Genomic DNA, 23604 nt, shown 5'->3' with positions numbered 1-23604 from the left:
AAAAAATAATAGCTCAGAAGGCAAAAAAAGGGTAAGAGGAAAAACAACTCTGAAAAAGTTTACTTCCAAAATCTGCAGCGCAATGGGTGGGGGAGCAGGATTCCGGCAAGACGATATCTTCTGTACACCAGCATTACAGGTAACTGACTCTTCGAGAATAAGACGCTCAGGAGATATCTCAAAAGAAAATTATAGCACAGCTGTGTTGAGCAACAGCTATGTCAATGCCCAACATCAAGCCAAACACAGACTTTTTTCCATCATAAAAAAGACTATTAAGTTACCTCTCAAAACACAGCATCAGGTGTTAAAGTACAGGCCTGCTGAATGAACCCAAAACTAGAGGATCAAACTCATGGGGAAAATGTTTTTGCCAACTGAAAATATGGTGCCACTTAACATGAAGCAAAAATATTTTTTGTGGTGGAAGAGAAGAAGCATAGCCTGCCTTAACTTGGAACCAATTCTGCAGCAAAGAATCCAAAATAGGATTCCTTCCTGGAAGATGAATTAATCCAATAACGCTTTGGGAATGGGGGTGGAGGGAGAACCATGTAGCTGCCTTTCAGATGTCTGTGATGGAGACATCCACAAGCCAAGCAGTCTTGCCTTGGCATGTCCTGAAAGGTTCAGATCACAAAGGTCATTGCAATAGAAAATTAGTTGCCCTATCTAAGGATGTTAGTCTGCTCCAACTGAAACAAAAAAGACTGTGGACATCAAGCACAGGGAGAAAGGACTCACTGGAATGAGGACGTGGGAGTGGAAAGAATGTTGGCAGAACAATAGGCCATGGATGTTGATTTCTGACCCCACCTCAGAGAGGAGTCCTGGATGAATCCTTAGCACCACCTGATTCTTCTTAATTGGGTATAACAAGGTGGATAAGGCTCTTGGGCCTCAAGCACTCTCATTTTATGAGGCAACGTATTCCAGTGTACAGGAGAATGGGTTAAGAGTCAGGAGACCTGGGTTGTATCCTGTTTCTGTCACTGACCTGCTATATGACTTGGACAAGACATTTCACCTTTCTGTGTTGTATTTTCCCAGTGAGTAAAATGGAGATAATGATACATAGCTTTCCTTTCTAAAATGATGTGAGCTCCACAGTTGAAAATCTCTACATAATAGTGATGTATTGATTTTTTAAATCAAGACTGGGTGTCTTTCTAAAAGATACATCTAGTTCGACCATCAGTTACTGTGCGTGATGTCAAATGGCATTCTTTGCCTTGTGCTATGGAGGAGGTTGGACTAAATGACTATTATGTTTCCTTCTGGCCTTCCACCGAGGAATTCATGAACTGAACTCAACTGTCTCCAGGAAAATGACCTTCCATGTCTTAGGAACTCAGCTCCTAGGAACTGAATGGTTCAAAAGGAGATTTCATCAGGGTTGCATTAAAAGTGTTAAGCTCCAAATGAACCAAAAGGCCAAAACATATTGTAATTAAATAAACCTAGTCAAATAAAACAAGAAGGTGGTACTCAAACAGTTTTTGTACCAGGCAGATAAAGAGGTCCATTGAGATCTGATTCCACCACATGATAAACCCACTCAGAGAAGAAAGTCCTTCTGGTAAATTGCTTCTAAGATGCCTGAAGGACAAGAGCCAGCTATCTACTTAGAGACACCATAATTAAAGGCTCAACCTTGTTAGGAGCCAAGCTGTAATAAACTGGGATGGGGTAATGTGCCCTGATTCTGAGTGATGGTCTGAAGCCAGATTTTCAGCCTGATGGGATCAGCAGGAAAGCCAAGTCTGGGCTAGGATGACATTCTTAGAATCAATATAATTTTTGGCTCATGAGCTTTGTTCAAAACCTTTGATATCAGAAGGACTCATTGAAAAGCATACAGAGACTTTTTCCCCAGTGAGTGGAGAAAGCTCCTCCTTGCTAATGCAGTCTTTTCCAAGTGACATGAGCTTCCTGAAGCTGCTCTAACTTACATCAGTTACACTTGAACATCCTACACCATTCCCATTTCTGAACTGAGTGTAGCTTGAGAGGAATGGAAAATGTAATGCTAGATATTTTCAGTTCACCAATGTCACTAAATTAAACAACAAACAAAAAGAGGCAAAACTTTATGTAGGCCAGACAATGGTTTGTAGCCTGCTCTGCTACAGTCAACAAAGGAAACCTAGTTAACTAATCAATCCTAGTTTCAGAAGAGTATTAATATTATTGATGATGATGCTAAAGAGAAGGAAGTAGCCAAAACAGAGACCATATAGTTTCAGACCCACTGAAGCACAACATGCACATTGGGGGAAGATGATTGACAGCAGAGATAAAGTGTTTGCCAAATAGCAAAATTGCGCTTTTAAATTTCTAAAAAGTCTGTTGTATATAATGGGGTTTTTAAAAACCATGATTTTAAAAAGTGCTTGGCAAATGTTTCTTCATCATCCTCAAAGTGGAAAGAATCTGATTTCACACCTCTTCCAAAGGAGAACACATTTAACTACTCATTTATTCAGATTTAAAAGTGCTTTAATTCAATGTCCTGGCCAATAAATATATTCACTTTACAGGGTTTGTTTTCCCCCCTCTTCCACTCACAGAAATAGTAAAAGACCTCTTGAAAGATGACTAGTCTTGCTACATAATATTATTAATATTAGCCTTGGTTAAACCTTATAAAAATGCAAAGGCAGATCTGTTTCATGCAACATTTATAATATTATTTTAATATGCATAATCCTTGCTCAAACTCTCCAAAGGTCCAAACAGGAGCAAACAGAAGTAAAGTGTCAAAAGAATGCAACATCACCATAAATTCCTGAGTAGTGAATTGCAAAGTTATTGCTATAATGTTATGTCTTAAGTGTAAAGTTAAAATCTATTCTGACTCTTAGGTTTTTTGTTTTATTTTTAAGCAATGAAAAATACTAAGTTATCAACAAAATAAAACTTGTACATGCTTTTAATATTTGGTTGTTTTTCACACAGAATATGATTGTTATGTTCAAGTAGAAACTACAACTGTTCCAGGATACTGTCTAAGAAATTCAAGTGATTTAAGTTTTGAAATAAGATCAAATGCTATTCCTGATTACCACAAACTCAAACTTATTTCACATACCTAACATACACACAGAGGCAAATGAACATTTGCTCTCCTCTCAAAGTCCTTTTTCACATTTAAATACTGTATACTATGTTCCTGTTCCATCAATCATAGTACTATTGAGAGCACAACTAATGATGTTCAGCTTTCTGCCAGCGTAAGTGATAATGCCTGCAAAAACAGCATACTTTGATGAGGCAGGCTCAAGAGCAAGTCTGCATGAGAAGAGATAAGAGCATCAATAATGAAAGTGTTTTCTTAGTTTTAACATATTTTGATCCTGCACACACTGATTGTTTGTTCAAGTGATGCTATCAATCTCTTAAGGCTCAAATGTATTCCCTCTCATTATCAATTTTTTATTCTTTTTTAAAAAAATATTATATACAACTCAGCAATAATAGTGTAGAGACCATGGGAAATGATTGCTTTGGCATAATGTCTCCATGTATATTCTGTGTTATTTGTCTGTGTGCATGATCCCTGCTGACTGAGGCATCAACAGAGCTCTTGGATTTTCAAAGGACTTGCCAGAGGCATCTTCCTGTCTAGGTACTTATGTGGTCATCATTATCGTAGTATCTGAGGACTTTCACAATCCTAAAATCTCTCTCCATCCTGGTGAGTTGGAGAAATGGAATTTATGAATTAGTGTGTGGTCTTCTATGTCCACAGCCATTTGGAGGTTCAGTAATCAGCTTGTCAAAACTGGAAGACTCATGTGACTATATTATTCAATGTAAAATAGCTATTTCAGGGCTTAGACATGTGCAAGGTACTAACTGCATTGCTAATGCCTTATCTCATTTCTAGGTGAACAGATTTTTGAAAGCTTCAATTGAAGGCAGGCCACAAATCCACTGATTCTGTATATCTGCTATGGGCATAGCCCCATTTAACAATGGAAGACTTCTCTATTACCTCAGTAACCAAAAAGAGGAGGCCAAATTCTTAATCTTTAAGATGATGGTACCACCCTTGTAGCTTCAATTGAGTTATACCAGGAATGAATATGGCCCACTATATAAAATCTCCCCCTCCATTTCCACCCACCAACAGATCTTTCTGCTTACCACAGCCTTTCATGAGAAGCATGACAACAGATCCATCTTTCGAAATCCATTTGTCAATATATGCTCATATATTTGGAATGCGCACCTTCAGAGTAGGAGGAGTTTCCAAAATATACAGAAGTGGGAATGGGGTGAATGTTTGAGGGCAGGGGAGAGGGAAGAGACAAGCTTTGGGAAGACATCTCTCCCTATGGTGGGAGATCCTTGCCAAAAAAGAAGGGAATATTCCAAAGAACTCAGCACGAACACCAAACATTTTTCAGACTTACATGTTATGAGTTTGGAAGTCACAGGAACATGTAAGTACACACCCTTCTGAAATATTTAAGTGTAATGCTATTTTTTCCACCCTACCTCTTGATAAAGATCACTAAGGTCCTCGTGATGTGCCTGCTTGGAGCATCCCGGGAACTCTCTAACACAACAAGAGTCAGGAGGCCAGTCCATCTCTGTCATTTCCAGCCAATCAGTGAAGTACACCACTCCACAGCACTTAAACTGCAAAGGAAAAGTTAGCCAAGATCAGTGACTGCAGTGTGATGCTCCCTGGTCATAAAAGCTAAAAACTGAACAAACTTTTAAAACATCTATATAGAGACAGACATATGCAGGCTATTGTTTTTAGATATTGTTTCCGGCAGCTTCTGTACAGAGCCTCATTTTATGGATGCCTCTGCTGTGCCTGGACATAACCAAGCCAAAAATCAGCCAATTACATTGATATGTGATCTGTCCTTTCCCTCCCCACCAATCCCCTAGGTCAGTGGTTTTCAGCCTTTTTTCATTTGCGGACCCCTAAAAAAATTTTGAATGGAAGTGCGGACCCCTTTGGAAATCTTAGACATAGTCCATGGACCCCCAGTGGTCCGCGAACCATAGGTTGAAAACCACTGTTCTATGGTAACAACCACCTTTCGTGGAGCATATGTTGAAAACCACTGCCCTACTTAGTACTTCACAGAAATTGCCCAAGCCTGCAATGTTGCTGTCCTCATTATGGGGGTAGCCAAGAGAAGTTTAATAGGAGGAGACACTAGTGGAATGGAGAATCCCTATAAAGCTAGAGCAGATTGGAGGCAAATCTGGGGGGGAGGAGGGAGCAGGAGGAATGCACAGGAAGAGATGTGTCAGAGCAGGGAAAGGGACAAAAATAAGGGAAAGGAAAGAAAATGAGAAAAAAGTGAAGACAATAAAAAAGCTAAGAAAAATACTGAAATGGAAAAGGAAAACAGGAGGAAGGAAATTTGAGGGGAAATAAAGTATCACAGGAGACTATAATCTGCATAAGAATCATAATAGTAGGAACTCTGATCACAAGACATGCCATAACAGATCATAAAAATCACAGTAACAAGCTTATAACATAGTAATGGGATTTCATTTTCTAGTCTGCATTCACAACAAAGAGGGCTGATGCAATGGCTCCAAATTTCCTTGGTGCAATCCCCTGTTCTCTGTCCATTGCCTGGACACCAACTCACACATTTCCTCCCACCTCTCTTTTCCTGTTAATTTTAAATTTTCTCTTCCCCTCTATCTTCTGCGTCTCATCAGAGTCCCAATACTAAATTCTTACTTGGTTTTCAACCTACCTTTTCATTCAGGCCAAAGACTTACTGAATTGCTGGGGAGTTTTGCCTGACTGAAGACTTCAAGCTTTGGCCCCTCATGTTACCTTCTTTGGGCTTTTTTTCCCATCTGTTTTCACTTTCATTCTTCTGCTTCCCCACTGTCCTCTTCCCAGCCCCAATTCTCCCTCTCTCTACCTTCCTAGCAACAAGGTCACCCTTTCTGGTTATTGGATCAGCAATTTGCTCTTAAAAAATATAATGGGGTGGTTAAGAAAAACAGATTTCACATCTCTCCCAAAAAGTTATAAAATGCAGAAGACAGAGCTCACTGCTGATAAAAAACTGATCCTTTATGAACTAAGAAGTTTGCACTCCAACTTCGTAAAAAAGGCCCAATACACCAGTGTTCATTCATGCAGAAAATAAGTACATCCAATACCTGAGTTGAGAGCAGACAAAAAGAATTAACATAGGCCCAGATTTTTAAAGATATTTAGGCCCTTAAAGTCCATTGATTTCCTTCCTTTAAAAATCTGGCGCAAAATGCTCAAAATATGAGAACGCATCAGTTAGCGAGGCAGTGTGCTGTACTGCTGAAACAGTTTGTCCAATTAACCTCAAACTTTCCAAAAATCATTTCCTCTGGCTATGGACTAAACACAAGAAATTTCTATTATAAAGGGCTTTTCTTTTCTTTTTTCCCCAGAGAGTCAGGGTTTGTTCTTTGGCAGGGAAGTTGATTTTTCATTTATTTAAAAATCAGCCTTTCCAGAGGAAGAGTCATTTAGGACTTACAGGGTCATTGCTGTGACACTGTGATAACCAATACATAAAGACATCTTTTTTATCTAACACATACATTTAAACCAAGATTATCATAAAGCAGTGTGCATGGAAATCAAGAATTGTTTATATTGTTTCAGGTAGAGACTATAGACAGATTCTCTCAATCTACCTAAACATGAAGAACTACTGTGTTTCTAGTAGCATTTGAAAAGCTTTAGCAGAAAATATCTTAAACTCTTCTAATCCTTTATTTATTCTTTCTTTCACGTTCTAACACAAATACAGACTAATCAAGTGTAGTCAGGAAATATTTAAATAAACAGGAAATCTGCAACAATGATAGATTTCAGCATTTTAACAAAGGCAACACAAATGACAAGCATTTAAAGAGTTCTTTTCCTGCATGTGAACATGTATCTGGAGCTAATGGTTTATACCTTGTACATGTCCCTGTTTCTGTGACATAATAGTTCATTCTTTAAAATGAATACAGTTCTGTATTTCAGAAGGCTATAGAGCAAATATGTCAATGTTCAAGCCATGTTTTTTTTCCCTGGTGACAGGACTTAAAACTGAACACTTTAATGGAACTGCAACCCAAGAGACAGTATTGGCAACTGCTTAGAAACAGGCTTTCATACTCCTTTCCAACCAATATAATGTCTTAAAGATGGCAAATCCATAGAAAGGACGCTACAAATCAAAGCATGCAGTAAGAGGGGAGGACAATAATACTAAAATACCACATAGGATGTTCACTTTACAGTATATGCAGTGAATCAATTTTTAATTCTTCATACTTGTATTCTTCACTGAAATAGGCCTAGGTGCTCCCATCTTTGGCAGAGGAGAAGTAGTTAACTGAAGGTATTATTTAAATTCAGGAACGTTCTTATTTTTGTATTACTAGTGGTATATACATGCAGTAAAAGTTTTAAAACACACACTGGCACAGATTTTTAATTAGGCCTCAAATATTGCATCCACAATTAAAGGAGCCTGCAATTGTACCATTTTTAGACACCTATCTGATCTGCAGGTGCAATCAGGTGGCTACATTTCTAAATCAATGCAACTGCACTCACAGTACTGGAGGTGGTTTTTTATATTGTAAGTCAGCGGTCCTCAAACTGTGGGTCGGGAACCCAAAGTGAGTCACCACCCCATGTTAATGGGGTTGCCAGGGATGGCTTAGACTTGCTGGGGCCTGGGACTGAAGCTGAAGCGCGAGCACCACCGCCTGGGGACGAAGCCTGAGGGCTTTAGCCCTGGGCATCGGGACTCAGATTACAGGCCCCTGCTTGGGACTGAAGCCTTGGGGCTTCAGCTTTGCCCCCTCCTCTGGGGGCTCCAGTTGGTTCAGGCTTCGGTCCCCCATCTTGGGGTCATGTTGTAATTTTTATTGTTGAAAGAGGTCGCGATGCAATGAAGTTTGAGAACCCGTTGTAAGTCAGTGGTTTTCAACCTTTTTTTCATTTGTGGACCCCCAAAAAATTTCATATGGAAGTAGACCCTATTGGAAATCTTAGACAGTCTGTGGACCCCCAGGGAACTGCAGACCACAGGTTGAAAACCATTGATGTATGGTAACAATAACCTTTCGTGGATCCCTTAGACATAGTCTGCAGACCCCAGGGGGTCCAAGGACTACAGGGTGAAAACCACTGTTGTAAGTCTTTGTCGGTCCATTTAATGAAATATGATCTGTATAGAGAACTAATGCAGCTATAGTGCATCCTTGGAATTATATATAAATAATGTAAGTTACAAGAAGAAGGGAGGTGAAATTATGAAAATACACAATTCCAGTGTATTTGTCTAGAACTTACAAGAATTTGAGAGGTTGTATGCCAATAGGACTACACCAAAATATAAGTCCTCAGTTAGCCTGCAGAAAAAGTCTCGCCTTTTTATTTATAATTAAACCTTTTTCCATCAAACAGATAAGGAGCACTTCGTGCACACACACCATTACATTTCATGAACTGATTATCTTCTTACCTCCCTCTGAAAGAAATTCCAAGCATGAGTAAGCCACTGGTATCTAGGTAAGCCATAGTTGGTCATCCTGGCTTTTAAAGTGACCATATCTGACCATTGTACTGGGACCTGAAAAGAAGAGACAAAGTGTTTCAAATAACAGAGAGATTGAGAGTTCTCTAATAAATCAATCATCTTGTACCTACAGAACCAAAGTTTTCGTCTATCCTGAGGTTCTAAATGCAAGTTACTTTGGATGTGCCATCTCAGTTAAAAAAAAAGGAAAATAAATGTTTTGATTTTAAACATACAGCTTTAGTTGTATTAATAGAAATAGCGAGAAAAATATTGTTTTAGTCACTTGCTTGTTTAGAAATACGTGTATGGCAATAGGGGATCTAGATATCAATAAATAAAAATAATATATTTTAGAGCATTTCCAAGGGTTATGTGTAAATTTCAATTAAATGATTATCAACATGTATCTCACAAAAGTCCAGTGAAGTCAGTGAAGCCCAATGAAGTCAAAAAGCAGCAGATTAAAACAAACGTAAGGAAGTACTTCGTCACACAATGCACAGACAACCTATGGAACTCGATGTTGTGAAGGCCAAAAGTATAACAGGGTTCAAAAAAGAGTTAGGTAAGTTCATGGAGGATAGGTCTATCAATGACTACTAGCCAAGATCATCAAGGATGCAACCCCATGCTCTCTGGGTGTCACTAAAACTCTGACTGTTGGAAACTAGGACTGGATGGCAGGAAATGGATCACTCAATAAATTGCCCTGTTCTGTTCATTCCCTTTAAAGCATCTAGCACCAGCCATTGTCAGAAGACAGGCTACTGGGCTAGATAGACTATTGGTCTGACCCAATATGGTCATTCTCCTTCCATTGACATCAAAGAGTTTTGAATCAAGTCCAGCGTGTACAAGTTTGAGTGTATACTGCTTCAAGAAATTCAAGAGTAACTTTTGTTCAGTAAGCCTTTTTTTTTTCATTTTTTTAAATGTTTTCTTTTCAAACAAGTTATTGGGAAAGCATTTAATTTTTTTTTAATTGGAGTATTTTAATTGCATGTCTTGCTTTCTCTTTTATTTAAGACCCCAGACACCAGGAACATTGTGAGAATAACAAAGGAAGCAAAGGTTGTTATAGTTGATATAAAAGTAGTCAGCGTTAAGATTAGAAATTGACTTTTGTTTCAGCTGGACCACTTTTATTGTACACCAACCTAACAAAGGAGTTGAGTACTTTAGTGTAGTCCTTCAGATACACATACTGTTCATGTTATTTTTAGCTTGCTCACATTAGATTTAATGGTTGCATTTAAACAACTCACAGTTTCAAAGTGAGCTTTATTTTCACATATTTTGTGAAAAAATATCCAGCTATTCTAAAGCCATTAATGGTAACTGCTAGGACTTAGTTATCTTTTTTCAATTAATGCTTCCAGTAACAGTTTTCTGTGAAATTTTACATGGCCTAAATTATCATTTATTACTTATATCATAGTAGCTCCCAAAGGAGATCCTCATTGTGCTTGGTGCTGTACAAACATAAAACAAGAGATTCTCATTGCCTGAACGACCTCAGTCCAAAAATAGGGTGTTTTGTTAAATAATATTTGTTATATCTGGATTAGTTATAACTGCAATTTCCATCTATTAGGAAATTAGCATTGTCTTCACATGTCATTTCACAAATAAAATGATGTCTCAGAAAAACAACAATACCTTTGACACACTGGGGATTCTATTAGCTGTTTTTTGTTGTTGTTGTTGTTCTCAGAGGCTATGATCTCAAGAGGTTTGCAAATGTCCAAATTAAAAATACATCTTAGCAGCAGAGTGCTAAAACAAGCACTCTTACTTACAAAAGCAGGAATGTCCCAGAGATGCAACTCATACTTCAAACATTTATGCTGGTCACTAGTATAAATTAATTCACTTTTGCACTCAACACATTTTTCTTTATATTAAATTATAAATCAGGTCTTTGCTTTCTTTGGATAACACTTGATACCACTGCAGTTCAGATCACGCTTCTTAGAGGTTTTTTTATTATCTTATTTTAGTTGAATCTAGTCCAAAGTTATGCACATAATACAAGGCATCCAACTTTTTTGAAGACAATTAAAAGCAGACACAAATTAATGCAAAAAAGTGAGAGAAGGAAATTAAAAAGTAAAACAAAACCAACTTACAAGGCAGTTATGACTGAGCTAAGAAGGGATTTTAGAATCTATACCTTTGTCACCTTGACATTCCAGAGGCCAAACTATGCATTTGAACATATCTACTAACTAAATCCTGAATAACCAATTTACTTAGTAGTACATATACCATCTGTTCATGAAAATCATTTGCGTGGCTTCATTCCTTGAGAGGCACTTTCCTGTATTGTGTAGGTAAACTAGAATTCAAGTTTATGGTTTGATTTTTGAGCATGAAAGTTCTCTATGGTCTTGTCTGCTGTTTAATTTTCGCTTGCATTAATATGTTACTATTTTTCTAATAAGTATCAAGCCTTGACTGAAGTTCAAGTAAACGGAGAACCTGCTCTGGCTTTTCAATCTTGTGGATGGAAGAAATTAGTCATAAGGCACTTTTCATTCTGAGAGCTATCATAAGCTGGAAGCAGAACTATTTATACAGGGATACTTTTGGCAGACTAATATATATGCCAAACAGGACTCAAACTGGGATAGTATTGGGGTTATGCCTCACTGACACTTTTTAAGAGCATCACACACACCCCTATACTAATGCAAACTAATTCTCGAACCTCACCAAGGGCTCCTATGATTTCATTATAAACTGAATCCAACCTGGCAGCAGGGCTCCCCCAAGGAGTTCTAGGGAGTCTCTTCGCTGCCCAGTGTGGAAGACGAAGGGCCTCCATGCTCTGCATTCTTTGGATTGGTCAGCCCCTGGAAGTGACCTGTAGGTATTGTAAAACCATGCTGAAGAGCATTCTGGGTTCTGAAGTGCTTTGCTTCAGTGGGCTTGGTCTCAGAGCCTGACAGTCAGTAGCAGAGCTTGGGAGTAGAGGGCCTGGAAGACTTGTGTTCCTGGCCCAACCCACAGCATGAGCAGTAGTAGGATGAGGGCAAATCGGGGCAGGAGGATCACAACAACTGAAGACAGAGGAACAAACAATGGGGCATATGGGGAGAGAAGAAAAGAGAGCAATAAGAGAGTAACCAGGAAGGAAAAGAAACAAAATGGTAAGAGCACGGGGGGAGGAGGGGAGAGAGAGAGATCAAGATTCACAGATTTTAAGGTCAGAAGGGACCATCATGATCATCTAGTCTGACCTCCTGCACGTCGCAGGCCACAGAACCTCACCCACCCACTCCTGTAATAGACCCCTAATCTCTGGCTGAGTTACTGAAGTCCTCAGATCATGGTTTAAAGACTTCAAGTTACAGAAAATCCACAATTTACACTAGTTTAAACCTGCAAGTGACCCATGCCCAATGCTGCAAAGGAAGGCAAAAAAAAAAAAAAAACGGAGGGGAAATTCTAATCTGACCCGAGGGGAAATTCTTTCCCAACCCCACATATGGTGATCAGTTAGACCTTGCGCATGTCAGCAAGACCCACCAGCCAGACACCTGTGAAAGAATTCTCTGTAGTAATTCAGAGCCCTCCCCAACTAATGTCCAACCACCAGCCATTGGAGATATTTGCTGCTAGCAGTTGCAGATCGGCTACATGCCTTTTTTTTTTTTTTTTTTTTTTTTTTTGAGATTTAATAAGAGTTTTATTAAAATAAGCTTGTAGGGAAGTAGAGTATGTTAAACTCTTACTTTGCATTTAAAAATCTGAATACATAATGCCAAGTGTGCACTAAGCAATTGTAGTCAGTTGTTAACCTTGTCCAGAGGAGGCAGCTTGGATGAGGATATTACAGACAGTTCTTCCTGGAGGTTGGGATCTGCCATTCAGCTGTCCACGAAGCTAGCAGAGAGTCTTGGTTACAGCTGATCCATGCCAGGTCCTTGCTGCTGTGGAGCTGGCGGTACACCAAGTCCTTGCTGCCCCAGCAGCCTGTTCTCTTGTACTTCCAGTATGTGTCTGTGGATTTCATGGATCTTCTCAGTTAGTAGATGGTGGTATTCCTCCCTGCTGTTTGCTTGTTCATATGACTCCCCTTCCACTCTCCGAGCAAATGATACCAGCCTCTCCATGCGCTCATCTCCTAATACAGCATGTTCAGGATTGGGATAAATCATTTGGACTATCCTCTGTACATCATGCTCACACTGTGCCAGACTCACTGATTCTTGCCACTGGTTATTCCTGCCAGTGCTGGAGGATTGTGGTGCTCTTGGCAATGGACCTAAGCTGGCAACAGCTGCCATTTCACCCATCACTGGGTTGTCAAAGTTTATACCCAAAGAAAACACGGATTCAGGCAGTCTCATCATACCATCCCCTCCATAAACTGATCAAACTCAGTCTTGAAGCCAGTTAGGTTTTTTTGCCCCCACTGTTCCCCTTGGAAACCTATTCCAGAACTTCACTCCTCTGATGGTCAGAAACCTTTGTCTAATTTCATGCTTAAAGTTGTTGCTGGCCAATTTATATCCATTTGTTTTTATGTCCACATTGGTGCTTAACTTAAATAACTCCTCTCCCTTCCTCATATTTATGCCTCTGATGTATTTATGGAGAGCAATCATATCTCCCATCGGCCTTCTTTTGGTGAGGCTAAACAAGCCAAACTCTGAGTCTCCTCTCATATCATCCTAGTATCCCTTCTCTGGACCTATTTCAGTTCGAATTCATCTTTCTTAAACATGGGAGACCAGAGCTGCACACAGTATTCCAGATGAGATCTCACCAATGGTACTAATATTTTCCAGTCTCTACTGGAAATACCCCACTTGATGCATCCTAGGACAGCATTAGCCTTTTTCACAACTGCAACACATTGGTGGCTCACAGTCATCTTATGATCAATCAATACACTCTGGTCTTTCTCCTCCTCTGTCACTGCCAACTGATACGTCCCCAGCTTATAACAGAAATTCTTGTTAGTCCCTAAATGCATGACCTTGCACTTTGCACTGTTGAATTTCATCCTATTTCTAATACTCCAGTTTTCAAGGTCATCCAGATCTTCTTGTATGATATTCTGGTCCTCCTCCGTATTGTCAATCCCTCCCAACTTTGTGCCATCTAAAATTTTATTAGCACACTTCCACTTTTTGTGCCAAGGTCAGTAATAAAAATGTTAAATAAGACTGGTCCGAAGACCAATCCCTGAGGAGCTCCACTAATAACCTCCCTCCAGCTGGACAGTTCACCTTTCAGTATGACTTGTTGTAGTCTTCCCTTTAACCAGTTTGAACATTCAACACTCAGATTAGATATTTAGTTCTATTTATTCATATGCTAACAGTCCACATTACTGAATTTCCCTGGCAGATGTGGAAGAACTTGGGGGTGGTGAATCTTTGGACTGGTTCTGGCCTGGTTAGGCAATGGGACAAGGCAGATGGACAAAATTCCCTAGAGGTTGATGGATCTATCACTTCTTATTTTTGTTTTTTAAGTCACTGATGCCATAACCTATGGTAGCTTCTACTAGTGTATTCCAGGGTTATGGGTCCCACTAGTAGAATATCTGTCTGGAGGGATGAGGTCACAATGGGCCAAAGTGCCCACAACCCAGATCCAGCAGGGGGCCTAGCCCATCTAAGGTATCCTGAAATATGGATGATTTTGGCTGGGGTGGAGGGTGTAGCTGGTGAACTTGAAGGATGCTCAGTTCAATGCCTCCTAGAGGCAGCTTCTACTGATAAGACTCTTATAGAGCTATGGATGTTAGTTATAACTGTCGCCCCTGGCAAAACCCCTGAGGATGGTGGCTGTGGCCAGGGGATGAGTCATACCTATGATCTACCTTCCCAATTTAAAAAATGTATGATATCAATGCAACCTGACATTTAAGCAAAGTGATATATTTAAATGATGTTATATTAGGAGCATAAAACACCGCTCTGGAATCTGTATAGCAAGGGAATGAGTTCTGATACAAAATGCTGCCACATAATTTCAGAGTGCAGATCTGCCAGAAATTCCTTTGGTTCCAGTACTGTACAAATACCAAATGAGCTCCCTCCCTTTTTACTGCAGTATAATTGCTACACACTGACTGCTGTTGACAAGACCAGTGTCATGAGCATATCTTGGCAGCTTGGAGGAAATTTGTCACTCTGCTCATAAATAGGTATCAAACTGAAAATGAGACAAGACGATATAGGAGCAAGCAGGATAATATGATAGTTTGTTTTCTGTTCAGTACTTAGCCATTTCCCTTCATAATGGATACAAGTCTCCAGTTTGAAAATTAAAGGCTGGTGCAGTTATAAATACTAGTTGGAGATAAAACCTCCTTAGAAGTTTAAGAAATCTGTTTTATAGCTGAGACATGTTTCACGTTAAAACACAGGCATTTATAGTTTAAGGAGACATTACTAACAACCTTAGCAAGCAGTAAGTCATTTATGGAATGAATACACTGTCTGTTTACAATACAGCACAGCAAGATTTAGCCAAAGTGAAAGAGTCTTGGACCAACCCCCTCCCAAATCCCCTCAAAATACAGAACCTAAGCCTTCAATCCTTACGGAATCAAAACTCCCACTTGACTTCGATGGGAACGTGTCTAAGCAATAAATAAAACAGGCCCTAAGGATCTGATCCTCACAGGGAGAAAATTTCAGACTGGACACTTTTAGAAAGAACTGGTTTCCCAGAATTCCCTATATTAACACAAACTGAAATGCCTGAAGTTAATACTAGACTGACAGAAAGCCATAACCAAAGATGCACACTACAGCAGTTGGAGAATAGCTAGCTAATGAAAATCTTTGTTTTCTTCTATTTAATAATGTATCCTCCTTTTCTGACTCACCGTAATTTCCTGCTCATAGGTCCAAACACCGCAGGCCAGTTCAACACAGAATATCACAAGCAAACTTCCAAAATACTGTGGAACACAGAAAAATCTGAGTTATATTTTTACGATGAAATTAACACTGTGAAAAAAGCTATCAAGTAATTTTAAAACATTTCAAAACAACATTAATTTTTCATATAACTAAGACAGTGAAAACCAAAGTATTAAGGCATGATGATTCATGAAATAAGCCCTGAAGTTTATCTTTTGCTATAAACATGTTTAAATAATGTGACAAGGTGAAATAAATGTGGTTTATTTCTAATTGACTTAATATGAAATATGTCAAGCGTTGCCACGGGGATATGAATTAATTTCCAAGTTACCTCATGGAACAAGACTATCATGACATTTTATACAGAAACAATTCCAAAGAGGCTAATATTTTTGTTCCCCACACATACACCAAAACTCATCATTTTCCACTGTTCCTTATTTAGAATAACTACAGGAGTTGCAATCAAAACCCAAGTAGAGCTAACAACATGAACATGATAGATGGAAAAAATCTTCAAAATGTTTGTAGCAAGAAGGAAATTCTATAGGTCTATGTAGTTAATAAAATATTAAGAAAAACTGTATACAATATCAAATAAACCACTGAACTTGTGGGATGAAGCTGCTCAGAAGGCAAGACTCTGCATGATATACAGTTGCTGTAAATCTAAAAGTTAGTTCAGTTTGCTTTTATTTGAAGTGTACCTTTCGTCCACTCTTGTGTGGTACCACTTCCTTCCATGTAGATGGGCTGAGTCCCTCCCTGTCCGCCATAGAGCAGAAAGACTCCATTTCCAAACTCACACCCTTTCTAAGAGTTGGCTTTATTTGGAACTCAAAAACAATTAACACAACAGAAACCTCCCACTAAGTTTTCCCCCCTGAGCTTGCCTGTTCTTAGGACTTCCCTTCCCCACTTCTTCCCTCCTAGCTCCTTAGATCCTTGACTCCCAAGGGCCATTCCCACCTGCCTATTTTCTAGGGTGGAGTTAAAAATCCACTGCTTTGTGACACAATGACCTAGAAAACCATGCCCACACCACACCAATTCCTCCTGCTTCTTTCCAATAGGTCTTCAGGTTCTATTTTCTTCTCAGAGAAACACAGACCCAATAAGGGTTTGTCTACATGCAGAGTTGTTCTTGATTAACAGTTCCTGATTAACTCCATGTCTGGACACTTTTACAGGACATAAGGAGTGGAAGGGACCTGCTGGGTCATCAAGTCCAGTCCCCTGCTAGCACAGACAACCCTGTCATATAATCCATTCATAAATATATCAAGCTCCATCTTAAAGCTAATTAGGTTGTTTGTCTCCACTACTCTGGAGTGATTGGAAGGCTGTTCCAGAATCTCACTCTTCTGATTGTTAGAAACTGTCTTCTAATTGCCAACCTAAGTTTATTCATACCTATCTGTCCTTCTTTACGCTAGGGAAACCCACTTTATACCCATTTGTTCTTCCACCAACATTGTCCTTTAGCTTAAATTGCTCTTCTCCCTCCCTGCTGTTTACCCCTTAATGTATTTAAAGAGAGAAATCCTATCCCTTCTCAGCCTTCATTTTCCTAGGCTAAACATGCCAAGCTTATTCCAGAATAAGAATACTTTGACTGCCCACTTTGAAAGTGGGGTAAACTAAACAGAAACAAGACACTCTTGTTCTAGAGTAAGTGAGTCTACACATGGAGTTAATCAGCAACAACTCCATGTGTAGATAAGCTCTAAGATATAGAATAAAAACACTGTGGAACTAATAAGACACATGCCAAATGCCACCACTCAATCATCTCGCAATCTCCCATTTCCTGCTCGTTTTCATATCTGATCTGCTTGTATTGTAAGCACTCTTTGCAGGGAACCATTTCTTCTTACCTTCTCTGCACAATGTTATAAACTTCAGTTGTGAGCCATGTTCTCTGTTGTGCAGACATAAAGCCAAGAAAATAAATACAATTAAAAATGACGACCAAGTATAAACTATATGAACTTCTCAAGTTGTCTCATAGCCAGTAGGAAAGTGGGGGTGGGGGAAGTGGGTGCTAAACCAGTGGTGTTGGACCTGTAGCTCATTCTCATGATTTAGGACAGGTGGTGGAGAGGATTTACACCATGACATGCCAAATTCCATTAAAGAAAGTATCAGAAGCCACTAAAGAAAGTAAATGGAAGTTAGAAATGACACATTTGGATTAAGATTTACTACAGGCACTCAGCATCTTTCAGAATCAATCCTTTTGACTCTCTCTTAAGAAAAGTCCTCTGGTCACAAAGGTGAGAGAAGAAAAGAAGAGACACAATATGTGCAGACTTAATTTGCAAAATAACTATACTGCAATAAATTAACTACTGCAATGATATTAAAGTATCTCTACAACCACAGATGTGCTTCAATTTCTTCCTCCTATTTTGGGGGAATCTTATAACTCTCCCTGAATTCAGTGAGTTCCAAAACAAAAAATTCATACAGAAGTTGTGTGAAAAACTCCTGTAATTATTATTTAAATTTACTTCCCATAATTTTCATCTTCCAAGCCACACAGAGCATTGCTGGCCACAATTCTGACCTCTTCGTTCCCAAACAAATTCCCAGAAGAGTCTGAATTCCAAAATAAATTCAGCTTCTCACAAGAAGCAAAAACTCTTGCTTTTGTCAGTCACAAGAATCTGGTTTCCACAACAAAGGTTTAATTAATTCTTTCCTGCTATTGTGGGTTGAGTGGCTGAGTTCTGGGGGGAAAAAAGCTCTTATTCCCCTGATAGAAAAGATCATGCTCTTTCTACGCCACTCTCAAACTCTTGCATATGATATTCCCACAATTCTAGTTCCTACATTGCTCTCTATAATGTTTGGTTCCTTCCAAGGTTTTTTCTGCTCTTCTGCAAAGACCATCCTCTATATCAATAATCAATAGTTCAAAGCATCCAATACTTACAGAATCAGAAACCTCTGAACTAGGAGGTATCCCAAAAACTGACATTTCTCTCTCCTATATGGTTGGTAACCAGTTTTCTCCCTATTAGAGTTGTGTGAAATCTCCATAAAGTTCACATGGTTTGTAACCTTGAAACTGGCCCAAGAGCTGTGTTTGTAACTCCATGAGGTTTCCATCATCAGATCTGAGGGGGAAAAAGCTCTGTTTTCTTGACAGAAGCTGAAAGACTAAAATATTGGAAGAAAGTACTCTGTTTAAGGTAATACGACAAAGAAAGGGATACAATGTGTGCTGCTGTACCAGGCATGAGTGCCTAAACCTCAGCCCCCATGAAGTACTGCATAAATGCTAACAAGCAGCAGTACTTTGTTCTTCTGTTACTCCTGTCCTGAGCTGTTAATGCAGACTGGCCACAGGCAGATGCAGCAGCTAAGCAGAGAAACTGCCTCTCAACAGAAGGAAGCCCTGACAATACCTGGACACAGCACATGTAGCTGGATGGATGTGTGCACTCAACTCCTCCCCATCCACTCAGGATAGGCAGCTGCCGTGAAAGTGCCCTGTGGAGCTTTAAAGAATCCTGCCTTTTCAGTATTGCAGCCCTGGGGATGGGAGGATACATACAGAGGGAAAGAACTGAGGACTCAAGAGTTCTGAAGAGATTCCTTTCTGCTCACTTTCAGTGCACAAAGCAAGTTGGGGTGCGGGGGAGGGAGGGGCGCGATTAAGATAAAAGGAGTATTGCAGCTGCGGGGAAAGAGAAAGTCATCATTGGGAGCTCCAGACTAACAGAGATGGGGAGAGATACAAAAGGAGGAGACATTAGGACAAATCTTCTGGAGGCACAAAAGCTACCCTGCTGGGGATACCCCCTCCCCCAAGGTGGGGAATCTCCAGCAGATGTAAAAAATTAGGGCTGTGAAGCAATTAAAAAAATTAATGGCAATTAATCACACTGTTAAACAATAATAGAATACCATTTATTTAAATATTTTTGAATGTTTTCTACATTTTCAAATATATTGATTTCAATTACAACAGAGAATACAAAATGTAGAGTGCTCATTTTATATTTATTTATTACAAATATTTGCACTGTAAAAAACAGTAGTATTTTTCAATTCACCTAATACAAGTACTGCAGTGCAATCTCTTTATTGTGAAAGTTGAACGTACAAATTTAGAATTATGTACAAAAAAATAACTGCATTCAAAAATAAAACATTGTAAAACTTTAAAGCCCACAAGTCCACTCAGTCCTAGTTCTTGTTCAGCCAATCACTCAGACAAACAAGTTTGTTTAAAGTTGCAGGAGATAATGCTGCCCGCTTCTCATTTGCAATGTCACCTGAAGGTGAGAACAGGTGTTCAGATGGCACTATTGTAGCCAGCGTCGCAAGATTTTTACGTGCCAGAGGCACTAAAAAGATTCATATGTCCCTTCATGCTTCAACCACTATTCCAGAGGACATACGTCCATGCTGATGATGGGTTCTACTCGATAACGATCCCAAGCAGTGCAGACTATGCATGTTCATTTTCATCATCTGAGTCAGATGCCACCAGCACAAGGTTGATTTTCTTTTTTGGTGGTTCCAGTTCTGTTGTTTCTGCATCGGAGTGTTGCTCTTCTAAGACTTCTGAAAGCATGCTCCGCACCTCGTCACTCTCAGATATCGAAAGGCACTTCAGATTCTTAAACCTTGGGTCGAGTGCTGTATCTATCTTTAGAAATCTCACATACAAATGTTTAGCATATTTGGCACATAAATACCTTACATTGCCAGATACAAAAGTATCATGCGAATGCCTGTTCTCACTTTCAGGTGACATTGTAAATAAGAAGCGGGCAGCATTATCTCCCGTAAAAGTAAACAAACATAATTGTCTTAGCGATTGGCTGAACAAGAAGTAGAATTTAATGGATTTGTAGGCTCTCAAGTTTTACATTGTTTTGTTTTTGAGTACAGTTACGTAAGGAAAAAAAATCTAAGTTGCACTTTCACAATAAAGAGATTGCACTACAGTACTTGAATGAGATGAATACTATGTTTTATCATTTTTACAGTGCAAATATTTGTAATAAAAAATAATAATATAAAGTGAGCACTGTACACTTTGTATTCTGTGCTGTAACTTAAATCAATGTATTTGAAAATGTAGGAAAATATCCAAAAATATTTAAATTTCAAATGGTATTCTATTGTTTAACAGTGTGATTAAAACTGCAATTAATCATGATTAATTCTTTTAATCGTGATTAATTTTGAGTTAATCGCGTGAGTTAACTGCGATTAAATCGACAGCCCTAGTAAAAATCAGCATAGCCAACTGCTACACCTCCCTCCCCACAGTCTCTGGTGCAGGTGGTGTATCAGGAAAGTGTCCAGAGCACAATGCACTTCAGCTATCCCAAGTCCATAGGAGACCATATTCAGCTAGTGCAAGTTACAGCAGCCCTCCAGGTGCCCTAAACTTTACCAGGGCCAGAGCACAGAATCAGAGAGTTAGAAGCAAAAGCTGAGCAGAGCAGAGAAACTGGCCAGTATAATATATAACAGGCCAGAGAAAAATATGGACTGGAGAGACGACAATGAAACTGGGACATAGATGAGGAGAAAAAGGAAATAAATAATAGAAAAAGAGAGAAAAGATAAGTACAACATGAAAGGTGGTAGTAAATTTGTTTTGTTTTTGCTATAAGGCTGGTGGAGTATCAGGGAGGAGAATAGGAATCAGTGTAAAGATCACAAATTTTCACTGTGCACACATAATGGTCACTGCAGTTAACTGAAAACTACTGCTAGAAAAACCTTTCTGGTGTTATTCTTAAACACAACTCACCATGGCCCCAAACATATGCCTTCCTGTTTTTCCCTTTTGCCTCCATGTAATGTTAAAAACAGGGCAATGCAACTAATTTCTCATTAGCTGTGATGTGCCATGATTTTTGCTTCCTTTTACTAACCTAAATTAATAAGCAACAAGCATGGAATACATTGTGGGAACAGGTGTTTTCTTAGTCATAATAATCATTTGGTTGCAAATGCAAGAATAGCGCTGGCAAGCAAAAATCACTGTCCCCTGCACCGAATCTCAGACATTTTGTATCACTTTAAAGGTGCTTGTGCCAGCTCTTCCCATTTTGCTCAGCCAGTAACTAATGCTGAATGTGTCACACTTGAAGTACCTCGCAATATAAAATCATTCTCCCACTGCTTTTGGTCTTACAGAGAGAGGGCTTTTTCATGCTGTAATTGAGCGCAATTGCAGAGGAGGATATAAAGTATTGATACAAAATAAGAAACACAATAAAAATGTTTTATTCAGAGGAGGCATCACAGAATATATCCTTCATACTCCTACAGATTTCTACTTGTCTTGGACATTCCCCATGATGCTCGTAATGAACAGGATCATCAATACCAGGATTTTTGTTTATGCTTTTCTAGCAACAGGTAGAAACCCTGGTGACTAAACTCCTCTCTCCATTTCTGAAATATGTCAGGCAGGATTGTGGAGGGAGATGGTGCGGGGGGAGAAAGAGATTTCATTTTATTTAAAAAAAAAACACACAACAACTGAATGGGTTTTTGTTGAATTGCTACCAATTATTTTTCTTATTTTGAACCATGTCTCTGAACCATTTACACAAATATAACATATTTGAAATATTGTTGATATAGAAATATTAAGATCTAATTTCAACCTGTGAATAAAAAAACTAAAGAGTTTAAAGGGAAGTGTCATGGGGTAGTCTCCCTCAGTAAAAGGGCCAGAGACATGTAAACAGCTTCTCAAATCCTTCTCTTCTGCCAGGGGACAAGTTCCCCAGCACAGGTACTGAGTAAGACAGCCATCAGACTGACTTCTGAGGACCCCCACTCACAAACCATGGAGGAAGAGTGGTGCCAGGTTGGGCTGGGAATGGGAAGAGAAACCCATAGAGACTGCCATGATTTAGGGTATGTCTTCACTGTGGAGTTAGCCTGAGTGACTGGTGCCTCAGTCTGAACAGTGGGGTTAGCCTAGCCTGGGTGTTAGCAGCCACACTGCTCACCACCATGTCCTCCAGGACATTCCCCATGTGTGTCACTATATCCCATGGTTCTTTCTGCTGCAGTAAGCTGAGCCGTTTACTTGGAGGATTATCAGCACTCCAGTGACCTCACTGCTAAGTGGGCATGTTACCAGCCAAAGTGAAAACAGAACCTGGGCTCTAGACTATAGCCCCAGTCATGCCAGCTAGACAGGTTGAATGCACTTCCCAACTTGGGTGACAGAATTTTGTGCGTGAAAAGAGGAGGCATTAAAGAAAACACCTGGGTAAGAGTGAGGGCTAGCTGTATGGTGAACACACCTCCTTATACAGGCCCCCAGGGCTGTCTAAATCACACCAGGAGCCACAGAACAGCCCAAGATTAAATGGTCATACAAAGGTGGCTTAAATTCACTTACCCTTCTCCCCTTATACCTGGGCGGCAAGTTCTGTTCTGTGCCTCTTATAGGTGCAGGTCAGAATCTCACCCCATCTGCAATTTTAACTCCTGCCTTGCAAGACAGAATCACAAGGCTTACAATCTGGGCTCCTACACAAATGATTAGTGCATCCCATCACATGAAACCTGTCCATTAGCAAACTATAAGAAAATTAGAGTACTATCTAGATTCCTAGAGGTAATGGGGAATGGATGGAGTCACGGGTGATTGAAGAGGGAGTATGAATGAATGGAGTCAGCTGTCAGTGGGTGTTGAAGAGAGGGGAGAACAGGTGGTATCTTGAAAAAGCTTTCCATTTGGGGGTAATATGTGCCTTTTTATTTGAGGGATAAGTATGTTTATTAGTGAATCACACTGTGTTTTGTGTTTCATTTAATAAAATCTGCTGTTTTTACTATTTTTATTTTATTTTCCCAAGTGGTTTTTTCCACCAGAAGAGAGAGACCAGGTTTTTCAGACTTCAGAAAAACTGCAACCCTAACACTAGAAAGACTGAAGGAGCTAATAAGCATAGCTGACCTCCTCAAAGGCTCTGCCTTGTTTACAGCACCTTTTTGGGCAATGTGTTCCACATGGAAGCAATGACAAGAAAGAGCTGAGAAAGGAGGACAAGGGCTGAGAGGAGATTCCAAGGGTAAGCAGCTGCAGAATGAAACCTTAAGGGAAACTTTCAAAGACTGGTGTACATGGTATGTGAAACAGATGCCAA

At 39.5% G+C, this 23604-nt stretch overlaps 1 protein-coding gene across 2 annotated transcripts in view; it reads right to left on the bottom strand.

The window, feature by feature from the left end:
• TSPAN12 (tetraspanin 12) overlaps positions 1 to 23604 on the bottom strand; it is a 74542-nt gene that overhangs the window by 6471 nt on the left and 44467 nt on the right. For both annotated transcript variants that reach the window (XM_054023430.1, XM_054023439.1), the window contains exons 5-7: positions 15418 to 15492; positions 8508 to 8615; positions 4504 to 4647 (exon numbers count right to left, since the gene is read on the bottom strand). In XM_054023430.1, coding sequence (XP_053879405.1) covers positions 4504 to 4647; positions 8508 to 8615; positions 15418 to 15492 — 327 coding nt within the window. The remainder of the gene's footprint in view (positions 1 to 4503; positions 4648 to 8507; positions 8616 to 15417; positions 15493 to 23604) is intronic.

This window comes from Malaclemys terrapin, chromosome 1 (genome assembly GCF_027887155.1).
Source record: "Malaclemys terrapin pileata isolate rMalTer1 chromosome 1, rMalTer1.hap1, whole genome shotgun sequence".
NCBI classification, from domain to species: Eukaryota; Metazoa; Chordata; order Testudines; family Emydidae; genus Malaclemys; species Malaclemys terrapin.
This window is presented reverse-complemented; position numbering and strand designations above follow the sequence as displayed.